The 22,735-nt window shown below is 33.8% G+C and overlaps 4 protein-coding genes across 4 annotated transcripts; 3 read left to right on the plus strand and 1 right to left on the minus strand.

Moving 5' to 3' along the window:
• The first annotated feature begins 289 nt into the window (after nt 1-289).
• On the plus strand, nt 290-3,745 carry LOC25489928 (pumilio homolog 15). Its single transcript, XM_039831790.1, has 5 exons — nt 290-1,347; nt 1,461-1,623; nt 2,173-2,336; nt 2,428-2,686; nt 3,211-3,745. The coding sequence occupies exons 1-5, from the start codon at nt 449-451 to the stop codon at nt 3,337-3,339; spliced, it is 1,614 nt and encodes a 537-aa protein (XP_039687724.1). The 5' UTR covers nt 290-448; the 3' UTR covers nt 3,340-3,745.
• A 2,323-nt stretch (nt 3,746-6,068) lies between these two features.
• Nucleotides 6,069-7,424, minus strand: LOC25489929 (peamaclein). Its single transcript, XM_013606291.3, has 2 exons — nt 7,044-7,424; nt 6,069-6,480 (listed from the first exon to the last, which is right to left on the minus strand). The coding sequence occupies exons 1-2, from the start codon at nt 7,114-7,116 to the stop codon at nt 6,296-6,298; spliced, it is 258 nt and encodes an 85-aa protein (XP_013461745.1). The 5' UTR covers nt 7,117-7,424; the 3' UTR covers nt 6,069-6,295.
• A 2,674-nt stretch (nt 7,425-10,098) lies between these two features.
• Nucleotides 10,099-12,806, plus strand: LOC25489930 (uncharacterized). Its single transcript, XM_013606292.3, has 3 exons — nt 10,099-10,817; nt 11,411-11,758; nt 11,906-12,806. Exons 1-3 carry the CDS (start codon nt 10,467-10,469, stop codon nt 12,440-12,442), a joined length of 1,236 nt encoding a protein of 411 aa, XP_013461746.1. The 5' UTR covers nt 10,099-10,466; the 3' UTR covers nt 12,443-12,806.
• A 4,474-nt stretch (nt 12,807-17,280) lies between these two features.
• On the plus strand, nt 17,281-20,044 carry LOC25489931 (uncharacterized). The gene is made up of 2 exons (XM_013606293.3): nt 17,281-19,230; nt 19,552-20,044. The coding sequence occupies exons 1-2, from the start codon at nt 17,409-17,411 to the stop codon at nt 19,659-19,661; spliced, it is 1,932 nt and encodes a 643-aa protein (XP_013461747.1). The 5' UTR covers nt 17,281-17,408; the 3' UTR covers nt 19,662-20,044.
• Nucleotides 20,045-22,735: the final 2,691 nt, after the last annotated feature.

The following is a 22,735-nucleotide window of genomic DNA, read 5'->3' on the forward strand; positions in this document are numbered from 1 at the left end:
TAACATTATAAAATGCAACAGAACATTCATTTTCATAGGCCAAAACTCCCCACAAACTGTCACACACAAAAACAAAACTATACACTTTTTGATATATTTAATTAAATGAGTACTCGTTTTCTCGCATGAAAAGTTACTATATATTGCATGCAGAATTTTGAGTCCTAGGACTACTCTCCTTACCACACTACTCCTAAAACAAACACCCCTACTTTCATTCCCAAAATCTCCGATCGTTTGTTTCAAAATCTTAATCCTAATTTCTTTTTCCCTTTCTTTGTTAATAATATTAATATTAATTAATTTACTATATAAAAACCCTCTTTTCTTTATTCTGAAAACACAACCCTTAGAACCAAACCCTGTGTTCTTTGTCAAACCTTGTGTGACTGTGCCGTCATCGCTGTTTCATCTTCCTTAGGTAACAATCAAACAATCAAACGATTCCATGTCGAACAATCGTTTCATTCCTAACGATTCTGTCGATAACGGTGATTCGCCGTTATCACCTCGATCACAGTGGTTCAGTTACATAGCATCGTTAACCCAAAACCAGAACCAGAACAATAACCATAACCAAAACCCTTTCATGTCTCAAATCGAAAACCCTAATCAAACCCTAGAACAAGCTTTTTCTCGTCTTTCTGTTGCTAATCCTAATCCTAATCAATCTTTTGGTTATGGTGTTGCTAATAATCTTAATGATTATGATTACTCTGGTCTTGGTGTTAGTGTTAATCCTTATTATAACTATAACTATGGGATTCAACTCTCTAATCCTAGTCAACCTGATTTCAATAGACCTGTTAGGAATAATAATAACATAGCTTATGGTAGAGGAATTTCGTCGCCGTCGCCGCGGTTGAGTTCTTATGATGTAAATCAGATTAGGTATAATCATTTGAATGGGGGTATTGGTGGTGGTGGTTATGGTAATGATATGTTTTATGGTAGTGAAGAACTTATGAGAAATTTTCAATGTGCTTTAAGGAATGAATCCTCTGTGCCAACTTGGGTTAATGATGGTGTTAATGTTAATAATGTTAATGTGAATGGAATGAGTGCACATTGGTTTGATGAATTTCGTGGGAGGGTTTATTCGTTAGCGAAGGATACACATGGGAGCAAGATTTTGCAAGAAGTGATGGAAAATTTGGGACCTGAAGGGGTTTCATACTTTTTCTTGGAGCTGATTAATCACATGTGTGAGTTGATGGTTGATCCTATTGGTTATGAGGTCATTACAAAAATGGTGGAAGTTTGTAACCAAGATCAAAAGACTCAAATTGTTCTGTTGGTCACACACCATGGTGCTCAGTTTATCAGAATCTGCCTTAGTCTTCATGGGTATATTTTCAAGAATCTTTGTTTCTTGTTTCTTAAGGCATTGTAACTTGTGTTTTTTGTAATTGATTAATTCATATGTATATGTACTGAGAAAATTTATTTTATTGTTCAAGATCTCGTTCTGTTGAGAAACTGTTGGAGAAAGTTACCACCAGAGAGCAAAGAGGTCTAATTATGTCAGCTTTGACCCCTGGAGCTATTGTATTGTCTAAGGATATCAATGGTCATCGTGTGGTTTTCAATTGTTTGAAAAATTTCCCACATGCTGATACTGAGGTATTCATATACACTTTCAATTGTTGTTAAACTAGAGAGACACTTTAAGTTCAAATTGTGGATCCTTTTACAAACAAAACAATCTATTTACATGTAATTTAAGGCAGTTTCCTCATAAATTGACTAAGATTTTGTCGGGGTTCGGGTTAAGGTCTTAAATTGAGGTTGTGTTTCACAATCCCGGATATTAAGCAGGATTGCAGTGTTTAAATGCAACTGCTGGCACTGCAGATTGTGGCTTTATATGTTTTTCTGAGACCCTCTAGGAATCATGCCATGCTACACTATGAAAACTAATTCTTGTTATCATATTTAACTGTACACTTTGTTTTAAGTATTCCTTTCTTTATCCACATTTTTTAGAGTAAATGAATAGCGGTATGTTTGCTCTTGTTTGGACTAGCACTTCAGCATATATACAATTATTTGTTATCTCTTTGCCTAAGTTCTAAAGAAAGGAAAAAGGATAACCACTCTTATTAGATAAATACCGGTTTGTAAAATTACTTAACTTCAGTTTATGTTTCTGATTATGGACTTTTGTCACAGAAATTCCTGGGAGTTATTGCAAGAAATTCTTTGTCACTTTCAAGAGATAAGACCGGATGTTGTGTGCTGCAGTATTGTGTTAGCCATGCTCAAGGAGCAACTAAGAATCTTCTGATTCATGAAATAATACTTCATGCTCCACTATTAGCAGAAGATTGTTACGGGTTTGTTTTTACAAGCATTTGGTTATTTTCTTTCTAGCCAATATAACCAACTTTACAAATCTTCATTGTGTTTTGTTTTTTCATCTTGCAGCAACTATGTGATTCAACATCTAATATCTCTGAAAATACCAACAGTCTCAGGCAACCTACACCATCAGCTTCAGCAGCAATTTGTATCTCTTTCCTGCAATAAATATGGCAGTAATGTAGTGGAAAAGTTTTTGCATGATTCAGGAGTGGATATATCTTCCTGCATCATTATAGAATTGCTAAATGATCCTAATGTAACAAGGCTCCTTACGGATCCTTATGGAAATTTTGTCATCAGTACTGCATTGAATAAATTTAAGGTTAGCTCTCTTGAATGCATTGTGTTTTCTTAATCTTTGTTTTTCTGTATCACTCAATTTTCTAATTCGGTATCTTGGCTAATTGCCAAAGAGTGAAATGCATGGTTTGGCTGTCTTAGTTGGATTAATATATATATATATTTTTTTTCTTTTCAAAAAATGTATCTACTCGAAGATGTTAGCTATATACATATTTTCTTCTTTAGATGGCTAAATTATTTTAAAAAGGCTTAAAATTGGTTTTTGTTAATGTCCTGCACGTAAGTATCATGCATCTCTTCAATTATTAAGCAGTTTATTTGTTGTGGTCCTGTTGGCAACTGCTCTGTTGAAACAAACATGTAACACATGGTTTTTATTGGAATATGTAGTTTGTCACTTTCTCTTGGCATGTGTAGAGTATATTATATTATAAACAAACACTGTATTAAACTCAATATTCTATTAGCTGCATACTTCATTGTGCTAGAAGGCTTGGTTTATTGGCCGTTGTGATAACTTTGTTTTTCTTAATTAATAAACAGGGTGCTAGATTCATTAAGAATGCCTTGGAGGAACTGGTCGAAGCAAATTCTCAAATGATGCGTAGCAATATGTTTGGCAAAAAGGTGCTTGATAAGTTTGAGGGTAAAAATCGGCGTAATAATATATAAACATGTATTTCATACCTGCTAGGAGTAACCCTTTTAAAATTAGTGTGTTAAGCTATGTGTGTTAGTTGTTTATTAGTTATCCAAAAAAAAAAAAAAAAAAAAAGGGACCTTAGGGTATGTGTGTTGTTTTATTAGTTTCTTTCAGTTTTCTTGTTGTGTGTTACTGGCATGGAATGGATGGAATGGATGGAAGGATTTTGCTTTTGGAACAGTTTATGGACTAGAGAGGACAATGCTCCGTAGCTGTTTTCATTGCAATGGAAGCTCGGGCTGGTCTCACAAGTTCTGATATTCCACATGTGTAATTTTTTGTGATTCTACTGTTATTGTTGCTCTATATTATTGTATGTCCAATAAGAGAATAATGTGGAGGATGGATTAATTTAGGTGGTTCGTTGTTTTTTTAGTATCTTTTTATCTGTGGGTCGTTTTATTTTATATTTTTGTGGAACTAAGTTTGAACTAAATCTGAGGATAATATCTCATTATTCTCCTTGTTTCTTATAATTTCATCGGTTGATGATCGTTTTGTTGCTCTCTTTGATAGCACTACAACCTCAAATGTTGTTTATCACGAAGCATTTTGTAATGTATGATGATGAACGTAAAAATTTAACAATAATTGTTTCTGTAAAAAAATGTTGTAGAAACAATTCTATAGTTTATCTTGTTGTCTTTCCTAAAAAAAATTACTTTCGTATTTAACAACAATTATACACATAATGCCTCCTCCCATAATTTTTTTCAATCTCTTTTTGTTTTACTGGAATTATTTTTCCAATCTCAGATCTTATCTTAAACTCTTAATTATATAACTTGTGGAAGTTATTGCTCCCGTTGCTTAACCAAAATAAAACCCGATAGGGAACCACAGCTTGGATTAGATTGCACCACTGTCTTGGTTGTTTTTTGGTGAGATATTGTCTTGAGTTGAGCTACATTATTATCACCGTTATTACCACTCCTTGGTGTCTCTCCCTCAAATGTGTGTTTATTGCGATGACGTGGAGGAAACTTGTTTACATGCATTAAGGGGGTGCTGCAGCTGTGGAAAAGTGCTATTCCAAATGAAGATAACAATCAATTCTTTAATTATGGGTAACTTGGATAATTGGATTAATTTTAAATTTAAATCATGGTGTTGGTTGGAGAGGAAATGGAGATTGGAGAGATATTTGGGGATAGCTCGTCATTGTTTGTGGACGTGGAGCAATAAGGAGTTGCATGAACATAATTTTGTTAGACCAATTAATCATGTGAATCATGTTCTAAAGATTTCATTAGATTACAATCAAGCAAGAATGACGAACAAAATTATTTCCAACGTGTGATAGGTTTCCTTAGGTGGAGGCCTCCGCAAGATAATTGGGTGAATTTAAATACGGATGGTGCTTGTAGGGGAGGGAATATAGTTTAGTTGTTGTGGTATTATTAGAGGCGGTGATGGACAATGGATTGGTGGTTCTGTCAAATTCATCGAAGATTGTGGTGTGTTTGTGGCTGAATTGTGAAAAGTTTTTTACGGTTTGAGCTATGCGATGCGGATGAGATTTAGAGCAGTTGAGTTGAATGTTGATTCTGCTAGTGTGGAGCAGATCATGAAGTCAAGTAAGTTACATAGTCGCTTGGGTCGAGCGTCGGTAAATCAAATTCGTCACTTGTTGGAGATTGATTGAAATGTTGAAGTTTTTCACTCATATCAAGAGGCTAATCGGTGTGCGGATGTTTTAGCAAACCGTGTGCTCTCTAGCTTATAATTCGATGATACATAAACTTCCATAAAATAAAACCTTTTTATTTAATTAAATATATCATTAACTTTTTTAAAAAAAAATATTAGATCTGTCAGGTTTGCATCTATATATTCAAGCTAATGAAAACTCTTAACATAAAATATACTTTTAAACATATTAATAGGTCAAACCATACACTTTCACAACATATTCCATGCTGACTTTAATTTTTCAAACTAACCCAAATCTATTTAATCAAACCAACTACTAATACGGGGACTCGAATATCTATCATTCATGTCATACCATATAAATAGTTTACATTATTTTACATTAATGATAAAAAAAATGAGCGCGGTATGATCTGAAACCATAAACAAGCTTTATACATACACAACCCGAGATCACTCTCTTTCTAGTGTAAACTTGGTTCATTCATATATTTGTTTAGTCTGTCAGGAAATTGCTTATTGAATTTGTTTTAGGCATGAATGGTCAATTCCCACTTTTACAAGCCTCAAACTTTGTATTGGACTAATTTGATACATTTTCTTTTAAAGTATGTTAATGGGTAGATTCATATATTTAAGTGTGAAAAAGTGAAAAATTCGATGTTTAAACACTAATCCTTATAAATAATGTCCTTGGTAACCACCACCTGAACTACACTCGAGACAAAAACTTATAAATTTAAATACTAATTTTGATATTTATTTGTAAAAATGACATAAATTTTTAGTTACATATTTCTCGATATTTGTATATAATCAAACTTACCTCTAAAACGATTTTAATTCCTTAAAAAAAACGATTTTAATTGTTGGCTCATTCTATAGTTTTTTTTTTTTTTTTTTTGAGGAAATGTTAGTCTATAGTTATGAAACTTTAAATTAAATCAAATACACTCTTATTTGTTGAGTGTGGTTATGAACTTATTATAACCCTCACATGCCTAACATGACTCCGAGTTTGTTTCACCATTCGCATTACACCTGATTCAACTATAATGAAAATAATGAAATTCTCTTATACAGCATAAATGGTTTATTATTATCTAATACATATGCGAAATCATAATCAGCAAGCTGAGATACACGCATTAAGACATGACATAATTAAGCTTATAGAGATACATAAGCTCGTTTTGTAGAGTAGAAACTAGAAAGGATAGATAGATTGTGATGCTATGCACGGATATGATATAGGAAACATGAATTTACGAATTAAGGGCATTTTCCTTTGCCCTTTGAATTCTTCATGTCTCTGTAACAAGGACACTCATCTTTGTTGCCATAAGTCCCAGATGGTACACAGTTACATTTCTCACAACATATCCCACAAAACTTCAAGCATCTGTCCTGAATCGAAGCTTTGGAGCACCTTACTGCACACTTGCTGTTACAGAAATCTAAATCCACAACACTTCATTAGTTTATAAAGCAAATCTAGTGGCATATATAGAATAAACCTCCCTAATTTATTTTAGTAAAGCCTCTAAAATATATAAACATAATAAGTGCTCCTTAAGTAAATAAAATTCGTCAATTTCGTCTATGTTTTTAAGATGCCGGAGACTAACAATATCAAGGCAGACCAAAATGCCAAGTTAGGGTTTGAGTTGTCAAAATTTTGGGCTAAAAAAATCTTCAAAAAGTACAAGTTAGTTATAAATATATAATATGAGATTTTAGTTTTAGATGTTCACCCAACTCAATTAGTCAATCAAGATGGGAGTTTCATATTCTCCTAGAGTCTGGCCTTGAACATGATCATTTTTCATATATTTTAAGGGCTAAATCGAAGATTTCATTCATATATTTTAAAGACAAATTTTAATATTTAGGACTAAATTGAAAAGATACTATTATTTTATGGACTAAACTAGTAATAAATTGAAACAAATTAAGCACATGTACTGATAGGATAACAAATGAGGAAGGAACATCAATAATATAAATACTATTGGCTTACCAGAACCAGCAAATGAGACTTCCAATAAAGAGGAGCTGAGGACAAGAAGGAGTATTGCAAATGCAAGCTTCATCTTGATTTCACAGTGTTGTATAAATTAAAAGAATAGGGGCATAATATATAGAGTTGTGATGTGGTATTAAGGGTTGGCTGTCACCAAACAACCGAATTTGAAACTTTAGTACTAGGTTGTGCTGTGGAAGTGTGAGCCAGTTAAAGGGATGTGATTTTTGTAGTACCTGAGTTAATGAAAGTTAGGTGAATGATGTTACGTGAGACTTCATTGCTTCTCAAGTACTTCCTCTCTTTGTTTAAACATGCATCTAGTTTAATATCTTCTTGCTTTTTATTGGCTAACTCACTAATTTAATCCCCCTCTCGGTCCCTCTTCTTATTAATATCAATGTAAAAGAAGTGCAAATATAAAGCTATAATTAGCAAAAAGTAGTCAATATAAACTATGACCAAACTTTTCCTAAAAACACAAGCAGTTAAAAATAACAGAAAGAGTAATTGCATATAGCCAAATTGACACAGCTGGATTGTGATTATGATATTTTTCATGAAATGATTTTTTTTTTCTTTAATTTTTTTATGTAAGTAATGAAATGGACCTTAAACCACATGATTTTATACACAAAAAAAGTGTATGTTAGTTTTTCCTCTCAATTTTTTTTTTTGTTAATTTTTATTTGCAGAGAATTTGTTACTTTTTTTTTGAAGTAAGAGATTTTGTTACTTTAATGTTACAAAATAATTAAATTCAAAACAGCCATGATAAAATTTTACATGAAAAATTCATGCTTAATTAATTAATAAAATGTTTTCTTGAAGGAAAAAAATCAATGCGATTGATTTTTTTTTTTTTTTGTGGTGGCCGAGGTTCAAATCCCGAACCTTGCATATTATTATGCATTGTCCATACCAACTGAGCTAAGCTCACGAGATTTTAATTCTATGTGTTACAGTCCTACCTCCAAATTAAATTCCAATATTAGTTTTTTAGGCAATGATAAACAACCAGAATGACATATTTCCTCAAATAATCTGAGAATAAATTGGTACTAGTTGGTCGTTATGTAATTGCAATAATAAAATAAAATAAAGGTACTACTAATTTTATTTTATTTTTGAAAGAAAGGGTACTACTAATGTATAAACAAGATTACGTAATTTTGATTATTTGTAACTTGAAAGCAATTTCTTTTGTTTCCTTTGAAAAGAAGTTGCTTTCGAACATGGAAAAAAGGATGTAAACGACATGCTATTCCAAGCATGCATGCTTTAAGGAGTCTTTTTTATAACACCTTTTCAATTTTCGAATATTGTAGTAAAGTTTCGGCTAATCCAGAGGCCAGACTCCAGATGTCCCTCCAAATCCAATCCGTTTTACGATTCACCAGAAATCTGTTTCTTTACTCATCTAACATTCTGTTCTTTTTCCAGTCAAAGATAATTTGTTTATTTTTTTTAAGTTACTGTATAACATTTTTTTTTTAAGATTTATTTTGTCACGGACTCAATGAGTTTCTTAGATGGGGAATGGATTCCTGGCACTGGGCGGAGCTACATTGTGGCCAGGGGGTTCATATGAGTCAGGACCCTAAGCAAGGGGTTTGTATGAGCTAAGTGTTGTAATGATATTTTTATGTATCAAAATTGCAAACATATTTTAAGTGTGTCTTTTTTGTTAGTAATTTTATGTACTAAATTGAACAACAACAAAAAAAACATATTTCAGCCCTAAATTTGACGATCTAAAAATAAATTCAAGGATAAAAACTAATAAAAGAGAAACCCGTGAATGTATTTTTAATTTCGATACATCAAAATATTAATACGACACTTAAGTACACATTCAAGTATCAAATGTTTGACTTTGAACGCTCAAAAGTTTGAATCCCATGATCTAGGGTCCTTGCTACGCCCCTGATTCATGACATGGGAATCTCTTCGGTTTTCTTCGGTGTGAACATCTATATCATTAAACATTTAATCTCTTGATTTCTAAATTTAATTCTCAATGTTTTTATTTTTTTTCAATGACCATGATTTCATTGAACCTTGCAATCGCATTGCAAAGAATTCCGTCAACTTTAAGATGAACCATCAAGCATGTGGTTTATTGGTGTTCAAATGCTTGTCAAAGATACAATATAAATCAAATGAAAGATATCTACTTAAATTATGATTTGATCATTTGAAACTTTTGTAGGTTGCAAATTTATGTATATTGTTTTCAACATCAAAATTAATTTTATTAGAAAGAGAGAAGTCCAAATAGTAATTTATCCACCAATTGAAGAAAAGTATATAGTGTACTCAATCCGTCAAAAGATCGCAAGAAAATTAGCTATCCAAACAAAGAAGAGGGTTTGAAATCTCAATGCGACATAATAACACAACCTTTTTGGACCGTGATGTATGGCGGCGAACCTTGGGGTCGATGAAAAGAAAAAGTTGGGAAAACATGTTGGAGCTTAGGCCGTCGGAAGGAAAAGGGGTGAACCGTCATAATGGTGGTTTCAATAATAGTTAGTGGTAGTTAGATTCATGGGCGGTTCTAAGGCCTGGTGTGCCGAGGCAACCGTTTGGGTTTCGACCCAATTTTTTTTAATTTCTTATGTAAATACCTCCGATTTTTATTTTTTTTTTTATATATAAACCTCTAAAAATTGAACAATTTCCTTAATTTTTTTGATTATTTATTTGCAATTTCTTATGTAAACTCCTATAAATATGTTGCAATTTTTTTTTTTTGTCCAAGACTTTATGATAATCCAGACTTAGATTGAATATCATGTGTGGATATAGTGGTGTTTGAAGGTGGTCATAGTGGTTGATAATGGTCGAAATTGTAGTTGGAGTAGAAATCAATCACCAACTATTCGTGGTGATTACATGTCAAGGTTAATACAAAAATAAGAAATTATAAAATCAATTAGAAAAATAAGATAATTTTTCTACTTCAAAAACAATAATAAGAGAAACAAATATGATTTCCATCGCTTTTACATGAGTATGTTTTGGAACCAAAAGAGCAACGATGTTATTGGGCAGTGAAAGATTGATTTGACCTTAACGGACTACTTTTGACCGTAGTTAACGGCGCACCACCTAGACGAATTTCCGTTTGGTTTCGTCTACTGAGCAGTGTCTGTCAGGATCAGGAGGACCAGGGTTCAAAGTTCAACTGGCCAGTCCTCTCTGTCGCTTTCCATTTTCCTGTCTTCTAAATTCCAAGACATAAATCCATCAAAAAATACAACTAGACACGAGCACTTCCAAAGTCCAATGTCTTTTTCTCGCGGCTGTTTCCTGTTGTAGTATTTGTCTTTTATTTTTTATTTTATCTCTGTTCTTTGTGGTTGTTGTGGTTACTATCTCTTCCTGTTCCTACTTTTTCAACACTCTAGGTTAACTATGGAGAAGAAACAAGGCTTGTTTTGGGGGTTGAAAGAGGACTTAATGAGAGGGATGTCGCCGGCGAGCAGTAGTTCTCCGATGTCAAGTTTACTCCAGCGGAAGAAGAAAGAGGATGTTCTTCCACTTGAGTTGTTTGTTGGAGGAATATGCCCTTCTACTCCGGTGAGGCCACCGTTGGAAGCAATGTCGCCGTTGAGGGAGGGACCAGAGGAAACAGAATGTAGCTTCGGTGTTTCCTCATCTTCTGATTTGAGGTTGCTGCTTAGTGTTTTGGGTGCACCTCTTGCTCCTCTTCATGTCACCATCACTGAGCCCTTTCCTCACCTTGCTATCAAAGACATTCCCATTGTTAGTTTTTCACTTTACCCTTTTTTACTTTTCTTTTTCTTCCATTAGTATTATACTTAGAGATAATGTCATTCCATTCAATGCATGAATTTTGTTGAGAAGCATGTTAGTGAGAAAATCAAATATTGATTGTATGAGTATAAGATACATTTTATGTAGTGATTCAAAGTTCAAACAAATTTGGATTCCCCTGAGTCACTTATTGCACACATTCATGAAGTTAGCACATTGGTGGTCAATGGATTGAGATTAAATCGCCTAAATTTTAATGCATTTTTTTTTAATCTTAAATATTTAACTTAAAATCTGGACGGTGCATCTTAGTCCAACGGACACCAATGTGCTAACGGCGTCAGTGTGCATGCAATCGAATCAGAATTTGATTCTAGTTAAGCTAAAAATTCATAACTAACTTGCAATTAATACTAACCATTTTATTTAAAATCTATAACCAACTTAAACTAATTCTGGAAAATGTTATATTGTTGAATGTTGATCTCTGAAAAGTTTATCTTCTTCCATTTTCTATAAGATAATTAGTATTAATTGATTATTGGAGATTTCCGTAACTATCTTATTGAGTGTTGGTATAGGAAACATCTTCTGCTCAGTACATATTACAGCAGTACATAGCAGCTTCTGGGGGGTTGAAGATTCAGGATTCCATTAACAATGTTTATGCAATGGGAAAGGTGCGGATGATTGCTTCCGAGTTTGAGACGGCTAACAAGCTCGTGCGCACTCGGAATCCCACTAAAGCTGCACAATCCGGTGGGTTTGTCTTGTGGCAGATGAAGCCAGAGATGTGGTATGTGGAGCTTTCTCTTGGTGGAAGCAAGGTTCATGCAGGTTGCAATGGGAAGCTTGTGTGGCGGCACACACCTTGGCTTGGTCCTCATGCAGCCAAAGGGCCAGCTAGGCCTCTAAGACGTGCTCTTCAGGTTTCATTTCTATATCTGTTAGAATTAGTTGGATTTTATTTAAGGTAGTTGCAAGTTGGTTAAGCTTAGTTAGAATAACTATATGGAGTATTTCCTTTTTTTTGTCTTGCCCCTCTATAATTTAGACTTGTTTATGTTTCTATCTAGGGTCTTGATCCAAGAACAACTGCAAGCATGTTTATCAATTCAAGATGTGTTGGTGAGAAGAAGATAAATGGAGAGGACTGTTTCATTCTCAAAATATGTTCTGATCCATCCACATTAAAAGCCAGAAGTGAAGGCTCATCAGAGATCATAAGACATGTTTTGCTTGGACACTTTAGTCAGAAAACAGGACTTCTTATTCACTTGGAAGATTCCCATTTGACTCGTATTCAGAACAACGGAGGCGATGCTGTTTATTGGGAGACCACAATCAATTCATTCCTTGACGATTACAGACCCGTTGAAGGGATTATGATTGCTCATTCGGGTCGTTCTCAAGTGACACTTTTCAAGTTTGGAGAAACAGCAATGAGCCACACTAAAACTAGAATGGAAGAAGCATGGGTAATTGAGGAAGTGGCTTTCAATGTCCCTGGCCTTTCTGTGGACTGTTTCATTCCTCCAGCTGAGCTAAGGTTTGCTTCTGTAAGTGAAACCTGTGAGTTTTCTCCAAGTCAGAAGATGAAGAGTGATGTGTAGCAAAGGGGAAATTTCTGCATTAGCCTAGTTGTCTAATTTCAAGACTTTTATCCATACTGATACCTTGCTGGAGGCAGATAATGCAGCAAGGTTGTCAGTTGTGCTTTTCTGCTGCAGGACACTGTCTCATCAATTTTGTTAATAGGGACAAACTTGAATTGAAATATTCTCGTGGTTTTTTCTTGGCGGGGGATTATGCACAGTAAGGTTTTTTCCACTTGTTTTCGTTTTGGGTTTAGCTGATTGCCTGATAAGTGATAACTATAGTATGCTATCATTTGTCATTCTGTGGAAGCCTAGTTACTGTTTGCAGCCCTAAGAAATTTTCTACCCACTTAAATGAAAATCATATGGTATTTAAGAATGTTAGAGCGTAGGTACCTAATATATGCTGGTTTTTTTTTTTATCATGAAACGTGAATCAATTAGCCAGAATTAGAGGAAGCTACATTTTTCTTCTTCTGGATCTATGGTTTCTGGTTATTCAGATATATATTGACAATTCATTACTATGTTGAAAATATTGTTAATTCCCTGTAGTCATCGATGGAAATATTTAAAGGCTTGCTGCATAATAAAGGAACTAGTTTGTGATGATTTAGAAAAGTAGCTATAAAAGAACTTGTTTTGGTATTATAAGGGGGCAACTGCATTATCTGGTGTCGGTTCTTGTAATTTACAAGTTTTTCTTTTACTTGCCATAACTCACAGATTTAGAAACCAAAATGTTATGTAAAGAAAACAAAATTCCTTATCAACTAACATGCATCTGCTTTTGGTTATAAAACTTTCTCCCCTAGGATGACTTGTTTTCAATACAAAGTTGTTGACTATTTGTAGCATATCCACAAATCTCTCATTCTTTCCCAAGTTTAGCTTTTCAACATGGTTGTGACACAAAACATTTGCCCCCATAGGGATAAGGAATGTCTGATTATTAAGTTGTATGTTATTAAAGTGCAAACTAGCGACACTTCTAAGTGATCTCTAAGTACATTATGTGTTAGTGAAAATCGTACTAAGTGTTCGTCTTGCCATTGGTTTCGCATATCAAAATCAGCAGAATTCTTTAAACATTTGCCCTTATAGGCCGCCTTATGCTTGAGGGGCTGTAGACCATAAAACTCAAACTATCACAGCTCCAAGAAATGTGTGTTGGTCGAGTTCCATCACACTTGAACTATATGTTTTATACTTCTCTCCCATACACGAGACGATGACATATTGGAAGTAGAGGGTCTCGCCGAGGAAAATAGAGAGAGCATTCCTTAACCAAAAATAGAGACATTGACAGACTAAGGTCTTGTTTGGAATGTCTTATCTAATCTAATCTACCAGTATAATCACTTGTGAGACTATTTAGGAGAACTTATGAAGCAACTTATATGTTAATAAGTTGATTTCTACTTATTTTCATAAGCTCTCTAAGATAGATTATGACAACAGCTTATAGTTTATACGGAAAATAAAATAAAATGAATTATTGTGTTATAGAAATAGCTTATACATAAGTGTTTATCATGATAAACACTATGTTATAATTCAATGAGGCACCTCCAACACTCACATAGATTCATCTACTTTATAATAATAGAATATAACCATGATAACCGACCAAATGAAAATTTCATTGGTTGCCAAGGGAGTAAGTGGATTTGGATTTTGAACAACTTTTGAAACAGTGATTCATGCTCAATTCCTGCATAGTTTGATGTGTCCAGACATCTAGTCTTTGCCATCATAAGCTTAGAAGTTGTTACTGTTATTTTTCCATGCCAATAGTACGAACAAACGATTAATAAAATCCCATCTTCAATCATTTTGGGATAGTTAAATGAATCTTTGAAGCATGTCTGAAATAATAATCTTCTTAAGTAAAAGATAAAATCTAAGAAACATCCTTTTGATGCTTTCCACCTACGGCAGCCGCATATTCTTGAGACCACAACCATATGTACTTAGTTCTGTTTTTAATCCATATAACTTTGGTTTCTAAGGACTATGTTGAATATTTTTGTTTGAATGTGTAAGTTTGGTAATGCAATGGGACCACATTCTAATATTAGAAGATTGTTTTCTCATTTGAAGTTGTGGTCCCTTATTACGTGTTCATTTCTCTTGACATATTACATCTTATAAGCTGTTTAAAATATTTAACTGCAGAAATTAGAGAGAATTGTGGGCTAAAGGTAGGTGAGTTTCCCATAATATACATGTTTAACAACACTTATTTTGTTTACTTTTTTGCTTAAAGAAGGGCTTTATAGTTTATAGGCATAGGACTAGCATTAGTGTTATTGACAAATGAAGCTTGATGACAGATTTGTATCAAGTTAGTCATTTTTGTTGCGACATGAGTCTACACTGATTGGATGCAAATTAAATACCAAAATACCAAAGTGGTTACGTGATCCCCTTTCTCACATAAAGATGAAAAACTCTTGTATGGAAAAGGATGTAATGAGAAAAGTTAGATTAATAAACTAAAGGTAAAGCAGCTTTTCATAAGAGTGTTGAACATTACAAACTACCACTTGTGCTCGCTTTTCATGTGGGAACTGGGAAGCACTTGTTAGAGAAGCCTAAGATACAGCAAAAAACAAAAAAGTGTTGAGCTTTTTATACAGAAATTATAGAAAGCGTCCTAAGGCGATTTTTTTTTTTTTATTTCTACCCTACTTTATCCACAAAAATACAAATCTACCCTACTTTTTTAAAAATTTCCAAAATACCTTACTTTTTCAAATTTTTCTGATACCACACAAGTGCAAGTTGCGGGGTACCCTAAAAGTTGCAAACAAATTTGTCTTTATTATACCCCACAACTCCAAATTGTGGGGTACTTTCTTTATTTTTTTTAATTTTTTTTTAATACCCGACAAGTCAAGATTGTAAGGTAGTTTCTTATTTTAATAAAAAAATAAAATTAAATACCCCACAACTTAGCGTTGTGAGGTACCCTATGTTGGGACCCACGCAAAGATTTTGTCTATCCCATTTTTTTCTATCAAAATTTTTATAATATGATAAAAAGAATAAGAAAAAACTTAATAATAAACCAAAAAATAATTATATAACAAATAAAATTACAATAATTTTCTAAAAAAATATTTACAATAAAATCTACGATTATTATAAAAAATGTCTTGTTCCACAGGTGATAGAAAAAAAAATGTGGGAGACAAAATCTTTGCGTGGGTCCCAGCACAGAGTACCTCACAACCCCAAGTTATGGGGTATTTAAATTTTTTAAAAAAAAAAAAAACAAGAAACTACCTCACAATCTTGACTTGTGGGGTATTAAAAAAAAAATAAAGAAAGTACCCCGCAACTTGGAGTTGTGGGGTATAATAAAGACAAATTTTTTTGCAACTTTTAGGGTACCCCGCAACTTGGAGTTGTGTGGTACCAGAAGAATCTGAAAAAGTAGGGTATTTTTGGAAAATTTTAAAAATGTAGGGTAGATTTGTGTTTTTGTGGATAAAGTAAGGTAGAAATAAAAAAATAATCTCCCAAGGCACCGAGATTTTGTAGAAGCTCCGGACGTAGTTTCTACTAAAAATTTAGTGTTTCATCGTAATTATGTCAAATTCACCGTAACTCCAAAGAAATATCATGCCTATTTTTTATCTATCTTTTGAGCTGTGATCTTATTACTACTTCCTAGTTTGTGATGTAATCATAACCATGATAGTACTTTAGACTTTCAAAAAATGAAGATTTCATTTTATGGTAAAGATATAGATGTGTAATTTTTAAGAATGTCTTCACGTAGATTATCAGCTTAAGGTTGTTCAGAGACAAATTAACAAGATTGCTCATTGTCAAGTTAGAGTATCAATATAAGAATCTAGTTGTATACACTACTATATCCCCTCTTATATTATTTTGTTGATTTTTAAACAAATGCAATAATCATATTTTGCATAAAAAAAAGTGACTACCTTCATTGGCAATCATAATCAAACCTATATAACCTAAAATTGTAAATATTTTATTATTAGAGGCGATATTGGATTCAAGTCATTCTAAAAGCAAACGTGTGTTTGATTCTACGATGATTATTTTAGATTGAGCCAAGGTCGTATTTGTTCAAGAACCTCAACCCAATTCACAATGGAAGCATATCCAACTAAGTATGTATACCTAACTTTGTTGAGCAACAAACATGAACAAATCATGTGATCAAATCATGACTTTCTGATAACAATTAGACAGTGATCCATGATTCACACTGTATTATACGTAACCACCTAACCTTTTCAATTACACATGATCAAACCCTAAGTCTCTCACACATCACCTATAAAAAGGATCGTCACCCTGGGTGTACATTTTCATTCTCTCATTCGGTTAAGTTGCTAGGCTCTCCTAAAACCTTCGCTGACTTGATATTTTAGTCCTTGTAGATATACCACCTGAGTCATCGTCATTCTATGACGGATTCAAGCAACTTTGACCTTTGTCTTCATACTTTAGGTCCTCTCCCTATAAGTGACAAAAATTGATTTTGTAAAATTTATTATGGCTAAAACATGAAGTAGAATATAAAATGATTTTTTCCCGAGTATACATACAAGTAGGTTAAAAAATAAAATTGAGTTAACAATCAATTGTAGAAGACAAAAGTTATGAATTCTACATTCAAAGAAGTTAGATTAAAAAGTATGCAAAGTTTATCCCATAAATTAATTCTAAAATTAAAATCAATTTTACTTGAAAACAGTCAAACACGTTCAAAGAAGTTAGATTAAAAAGTATGCAAAGTTTATGCCATAAATTAATATCTGAAAATAATAGAAAAAGCATGTCAATTTCCAAATCTTCCTGGGATAGAATATGTAAGCAACCATATCATGTTTTTTACAATAACATTTCAAACTTGAATCCCTCACTATCTTTCTCCATATAAAACCAATAAAAACACCAAGCCAAAGCTTACTAAGATATCTCCAATCATACAGCCATGCATTCACAAATGAAGAAAAAACCACAAACCCACCACAACATTCCCAAAACAACTTACAACACCAATGATGATATAACCGAACATTCTCCACATAATCAACTTTGTAACACTCCTTGTTGTTTTTTCTGCATTATGAAAGAACAAAATCCATCTCTCAGAAAAGCAAAAATATCAACCTGCTTCAAAGAAATGCATCAAAGAGACAATCAAGAACATGTCTTGGTCCTCAGTGGACTGTGGAACATAGCCATGACCCAACCCAACGATCCAGAGTTTCCATCCCTCGGCATATTCAGCTGCATGGCCAAACTAATCACCAAAGGTATAAAAAATAAAAACTGGCTTCTTCAAAATCAAAACATTTACATACCTTATTATGCTGCTCATATCATTGGCTCTTATACCATGAACAAAGAAGAGTTTTCACAGATAGCTGTGAAATCAGGTGTTATACCGCCATTGTTAGAGCTTCTGAAAGGTAAAATAAGTTGGGTTGAACAAAGAGTTGCTGTTAGAGCACTTGGTCATTTAGCTAGTTACAATAGCACTTTTGAATCAGTGGCAGAGTATGAAACAGAGTTGGTGAAATTAACAATGAATTTAGCTTCAACTTGCTTAGAAAAAATCTATGTTGAATTTGTATCAGTTAAGAGAAGAGTTGAGTATCACAGAAACTTGCTTACAAGAGGTTTAGGTGATTTGGAAATGGAGAATCGAAAAGCCGAGGAATGGGCTAGTCAACTTCAATGTTGGTCTATTTATCTTCTGAATTGTTTTGCTTGCAAAGATTACAATAAGTCTTTGAATCTCATATGCAAAAAAGAGTTCTTAAATGATTTGTGTGATATGTGGGGTGGATTAATGAATAACACTTCACCAGGTGGGTTTGGACTCATTAGAATCCTTTGTTATAATAACATTGGAAGAAAAAAAATTGTTGAGTTACCAAAAGTTGTGAAAACACTTTGTAACCTCTCAAGATCTTGTGATGATTGGCAATACCTTGGTATAGATTGTCTTTTATTGCTTCTCAAGGATGAAAATACAAGGTACAAAGTTATTATTGATGATGTTGATGTTGTTTCATGTCTTGTTGATTTGATTGAACTTAGAAAACTTGGTGATAAATCAAATGTTGGTGACATCATCACAAAGGTGCTAGAGCTACTTCTTGAACATAATAATAATCATCATCATTATAAATTTTCTACGAATCTTATTTCGCTAGATATTATGATGGTTAGGAGGAATAAGGAGAAACTTATGTCAGAGGTAAAATTAGAAGAAAAAAGGGTTACGGCAAAGTTTATTAAGCGACAAGCGAATCATATGTTTAGTTTGGGAAAAGTAGAAGAAGCTTTATTGAAATATAATGAAGCACTTAATATTTGTCCTTTGAGGTATAGAAATGAAAGAATGGTGATTTATAGTAACAAAGCTGAGTGTAATTTGTTGCTTAAAAATCCTGATTCAGCTATAAGTGATTCAACACGTGCACTTTGTCTCTCTAATCCAACAAATACACATGGGAAAAGTCTTTGGAGAAGATCACAAGCTTATGATATGAAAGGAATGGCTAAAGAGAGTCTTATGGATTGTATAATGTTTATGAATGGTTTTGTTAAGTCAAATGAGAACAAACATGTTAAGGTTTCATATCATGCTGCGAAGATGTTCTGCAAACAAATGGATGCCACGTGGCTATTTGGCGATGTTTGTTCAAAGTCAAAGGTAGTAGACAATGTTAATATTCCACTTGTGGAAAACCTACCTTGTGATCATAAGATGATGATGATGGAAAAGAGGAGTTTCTTGCCAGGTAATTATTTAAGTCCTTGCCCTACATGTTTTTTTGCATTGCAGCTAGAGTCGTAGAATCTAATTACAAGGAAAAATGAAATTATCTATACCATGCCAGGTAATTATTATTATTATTTTGATTTTTGAACAACACATATGGTCCTGTAACCTGTTATTGATTAATATATTTTGCCGTTATAAAAGAAAAATGAAATTATGAATAGCAGTGTATAGCTATCTCATTTTAAATTTGAATGGCTTTTGCGCTTTTTTCTTTGAACTTTAGAGTGTTTCTTAAGCAAGGGTGAATCACGTACACTTTTACTATGATATTTTTCAGATTTGTCTACCATTATGGAAGAACCTTTTCACGCTAAAGAAGCTAGTAGGAGAATGATTGAACGAGCAAGAAGGAGATTAAAGAAAGCTGATGTAAATCGATTAACTTGAGTGATCAAATTTAATTGGCTACTTGCCTACGGAAGAAGAGAATCTTGTGTGACAACTCGTATATTTTGGACACTTGCTATAGGTTAGAACTCAATTTGAAACATATATTATGTTTGTATCCATACTTAATTTGTCGGTGACAGATTCAAATCAAATAAATAGGGCTCTAAAAAAGCCGAGCAAGTCTTACTTCGACACAATTTCAAATAAAAAAAATGTTGAGGTACACATACAAATAAAAAAAAGGTTAAAATTGAAATGATTTAGTCATAATTTTTTTATTTATGTATGTGTGTTTAAACATTTTCAATTTGAAATTGTGTCTTAAGACAAATAATCTATTTTTGCATGTTGAAAATGGCAAATGGTGTGTTGCATATAAATATAATAGCTAATTATGATTGTACGAATAAAAAAAAATAGCTAACTTTGAAAATAATTAAGAAAGCTAAGGCGTGACTGATATGATATACATAAACCAGCACAGCCAGCACTCAGGGAAATGGAGAGGACCACATTTCCATTTTCATATAATAATAAAATAATATAAATTGTTGCTTATTGCTCAGGCAACAATGGTACCACACAAACTAAATCAATCATTCACACACACAAGGGGTGAACTGCAAATACATGCGAGGGTATTAAACTTTTGAAGACAGCTCAATTCCAATGGATTGTGTGAGTTTACAATGAATATTTTGGGGTTAGAGCGATACAAAATGGATGCAAAAATGTATGACTGTATTAACCCAAGGGGTGTGCATGGGATGATTAACCAAACTGTATAAAAATAAAAATCCCTTAAAAAAAATAAATTAAAATCAGTGTTGATATTTGTCAAAATAAAATAAAATTTGTGTTTATAAACTGAACCATATTGGTTTTTAAAAATATGATTATGATTTTATGAATCGGTTCAAACCAGTTTGAGTTTTAATCCAAAAATCATTGCTAGGATTTTTTTTTTTTTTTTTTTGTGGTAGTGAAAAAAATAGTTTATAACATATTCATAAAAGACAAAATTAAATATATTCAACTTTTATAGAGAATATGTAACTAGTGTCATTAGAAGATTGTTTAAGAAATAAAAAATGCAACTTTTATAAAGATAAATGTAACTTTTTTGTAAATTTAAAATTTTACAAAAAATATTCAACTTTGTATAGAACTAGTGTAATGCCCTGTGCTTACGTGCCAAGCACGGGATACATTTTATTTAAAAAAAATTAGGAAAATGATATTTGATACAGGAATTTTGAGTACGAATATGTACAGACGCGTGTGTTAGTCTTTTTTTTTTTTTTGTACAAAACGTGTGTTATTTTCTTAAGTCATTACGGAAATGGCGAAGAAGAAATGGCGTGCAATTTTTTGAATTGTAATCAAAGGAGCTTACCATTTCGTTATTTGGGGTTGCCGGTAGGAGAAAATCCGGGTAGAATTGCAACTTGGGAACCGCTTTTGGAACATCTCGCGAAGAAGTTGAATTCTTGGGGAAATAAATATATAAGCCTTGGAGGGAGAATTGTTCTCTTGAATCCCATATTAAGTTCTATTCCTATTTTTCATCTTTCTTTTTTCAAATTGCCAGCTACGGTTTGGAAGAAGATTGTTAGAATTCAAAGGGAGTTCCTTTGGGGAGGTGCGGCGGGAGGTAGGAAAATTAGATGGGTGAAGTGGAGTGTGGTGTGTCAACCGAAGGAAATGGGTGGTCTCGGGGTAAAGGATGTGAGATTGATGAATTTGAGCTTGTTAGCCAAGTGGAGGTGGAGGTTGTTGAATGGTGAAGATGCTCTTTGGAAGGAGGTGCTTGAGGAGAGATATGGGAGGGAGGTTTGCACTAAATTGGAAGGTGGGGGGGACTATTGCATGCGTAATGCTTCCAAGTGGTGGAAGGATTTGGTGAATCTAGATAAAGGTGGGGAGGAGTTTTAGTTTAATGAAAAGATAGAAAGGTGTGTGGGGAATGGGGTTAATACAAGTTTTTGGAAGGTGGCATGGAGAGGTGAGGTTCCCTTTAAGGATAAATATCAAAGACTCTTCTCGATATCTAATTAACAAGAGGCGACGGTGGAGGCAATGAGGGTTGTAAATTTACAAGGTCAGAGATGGGGCTTTACGTGGAGGCGTCGACTATTTGTGTGGGAAGAAACCCTTCTTGCGAGCTTATTGTGTGAGTTGGATGGTTTCTTGGGCTCAAATGAAGAGGATAGGTGGAGGTGGAAGTTGGGGGAGGAGGAGGTTTACACGGTTAAATCAATGTATGTGAAGTTGGAAGGAAGGGAGGTGGAGGATGGAGTTCACTCGGAGGGAGAGAAGCGTGTTTTTCGACACATTTGGAAGGATGGAGTTCCATCTAAGGTGGCCGCTTTTGTGTGAAGGCATTTTTAGACCGCATTTCAACTAGATTGAATTTGGAGATTAGACAATGTTTGCCCCCGGATATTTGTTCGAATTGTGTTTGGTGTGTGTCGTCGAACGAATTCACTTCCCATATTTTTCTTCATTGTGAGATGGCTAGGCGAATTTGGATGAAGCTTATGTCGAGGCTAGACTTGAATTTCATTATGCCCCCAAACTTGTTTATTCACTGGGAGTGTTGGAGTAGTGGTGTAATGCACAAGAAAATCCGGAAGGGGTTGAGAATGATTTGGCAAGCGGCAATTTGGAGTATTTGGAAAGCTCAAAATGATTGTATTTTTAATGGTGTGGTGACTAGTTGGGATGAGGTCGTCGATGATGTAAAGGTGCTGTCATCGAGATGGTTGTTGGGCAAATTCAATGTTCTGGCTTGTTTATATTACGAGTGGGAATGGAGCCCTCGCGATTGTTTGATGAGATGACAGTTGGTTGTTAGGTGGGGCGCTGTCTAGTTTTTGATTTGCTGGTTTTTCTGCTGCTGTCAATAGCAGTTCTGGTGTTGGGTTTTGCCTGCTGTCTTGCGCTCGAAACAGCCAGTATGTGGCTTGCTTGGTTTTTTCCTAAGTCTGTTTGTGTTGTGGAGTTGGTGCAGTTTCAGTTGGAAGGGGTTTTGGCTTATGCTAGCAGCTGTGGTGCCTATGCAGGCCTGC

Source organism: Medicago truncatula, chromosome 3, assembly GCF_003473485.1.
Source record: "Medicago truncatula cultivar Jemalong A17 chromosome 3, MtrunA17r5.0-ANR, whole genome shotgun sequence".
In the NCBI taxonomy this organism is placed as follows: Eukaryota; Viridiplantae; Streptophyta; class Magnoliopsida; order Fabales; family Fabaceae; genus Medicago; species Medicago truncatula.

Excerpts from the sequence above, each read along its gene's own strand:
- LOC25489930 (XM_013606292.3), top strand. The coding sequence starts at position 10,467 with ATGGAGAAGAAACAAGGCTTGTTTTGGGGGTTGAAAGAGGACTTAATG. Across the intron at positions 10,818-11,410 it reads CTATCAAAGACATTCCCATT|GAAACATCTTCTGCTCAGTA; the intron begins GTTAGTTTTTCA and ends GTGTTGGTATAG. Across the intron at positions 11,759-11,905 it reads CTCTAAGACGTGCTCTTCAG|GGTCTTGATCCAAGAACAAC; the intron begins GTTTCATTTCTA and ends GTTTCTATCTAG.
- LOC25489931 (XM_013606293.3), top strand. The coding sequence starts at position 17,409 with ATGCATTCACAAATGAAGAAAAAACCACAAACCCACCACAACATTCCC. Across the intron at positions 19,231-19,551 it reads AAAGAGGAGTTTCTTGCCAG|ATTTGTCTACCATTATGGAA; the intron begins GTAATTATTTAA and ends GATATTTTTCAG.
- LOC25489929 (XM_013606291.3), bottom strand. The coding sequence starts at position 7,116 with ATGAAGCTTGCATTTGCAATACTCCTTCTTGTCCTCAGCTCCTCTTTA. Across the intron at positions 6,481-7,043 it reads AGTCTCATTTGCTGGTTCTG|ATTTCTGTAACAGCAAGTGT; the intron begins GTAAGCCAATAG and ends TTGTGGATTTAG.
- LOC25489928 (XM_039831790.1), top strand. The coding sequence starts at position 449 with ATGTCGAACAATCGTTTCATTCCTAACGATTCTGTCGATAACGGTGAT. Across the intron at positions 1,624-2,172 it reads TCCCACATGCTGATACTGAG|AAATTCCTGGGAGTTATTGC; the intron begins GTATTCATATAC and ends CTTTTGTCACAG. Across the intron at positions 2,337-2,427 it reads TTAGCAGAAGATTGTTACGG|CAACTATGTGATTCAACATC; the intron begins GTTTGTTTTTAC and ends TTCATCTTGCAG.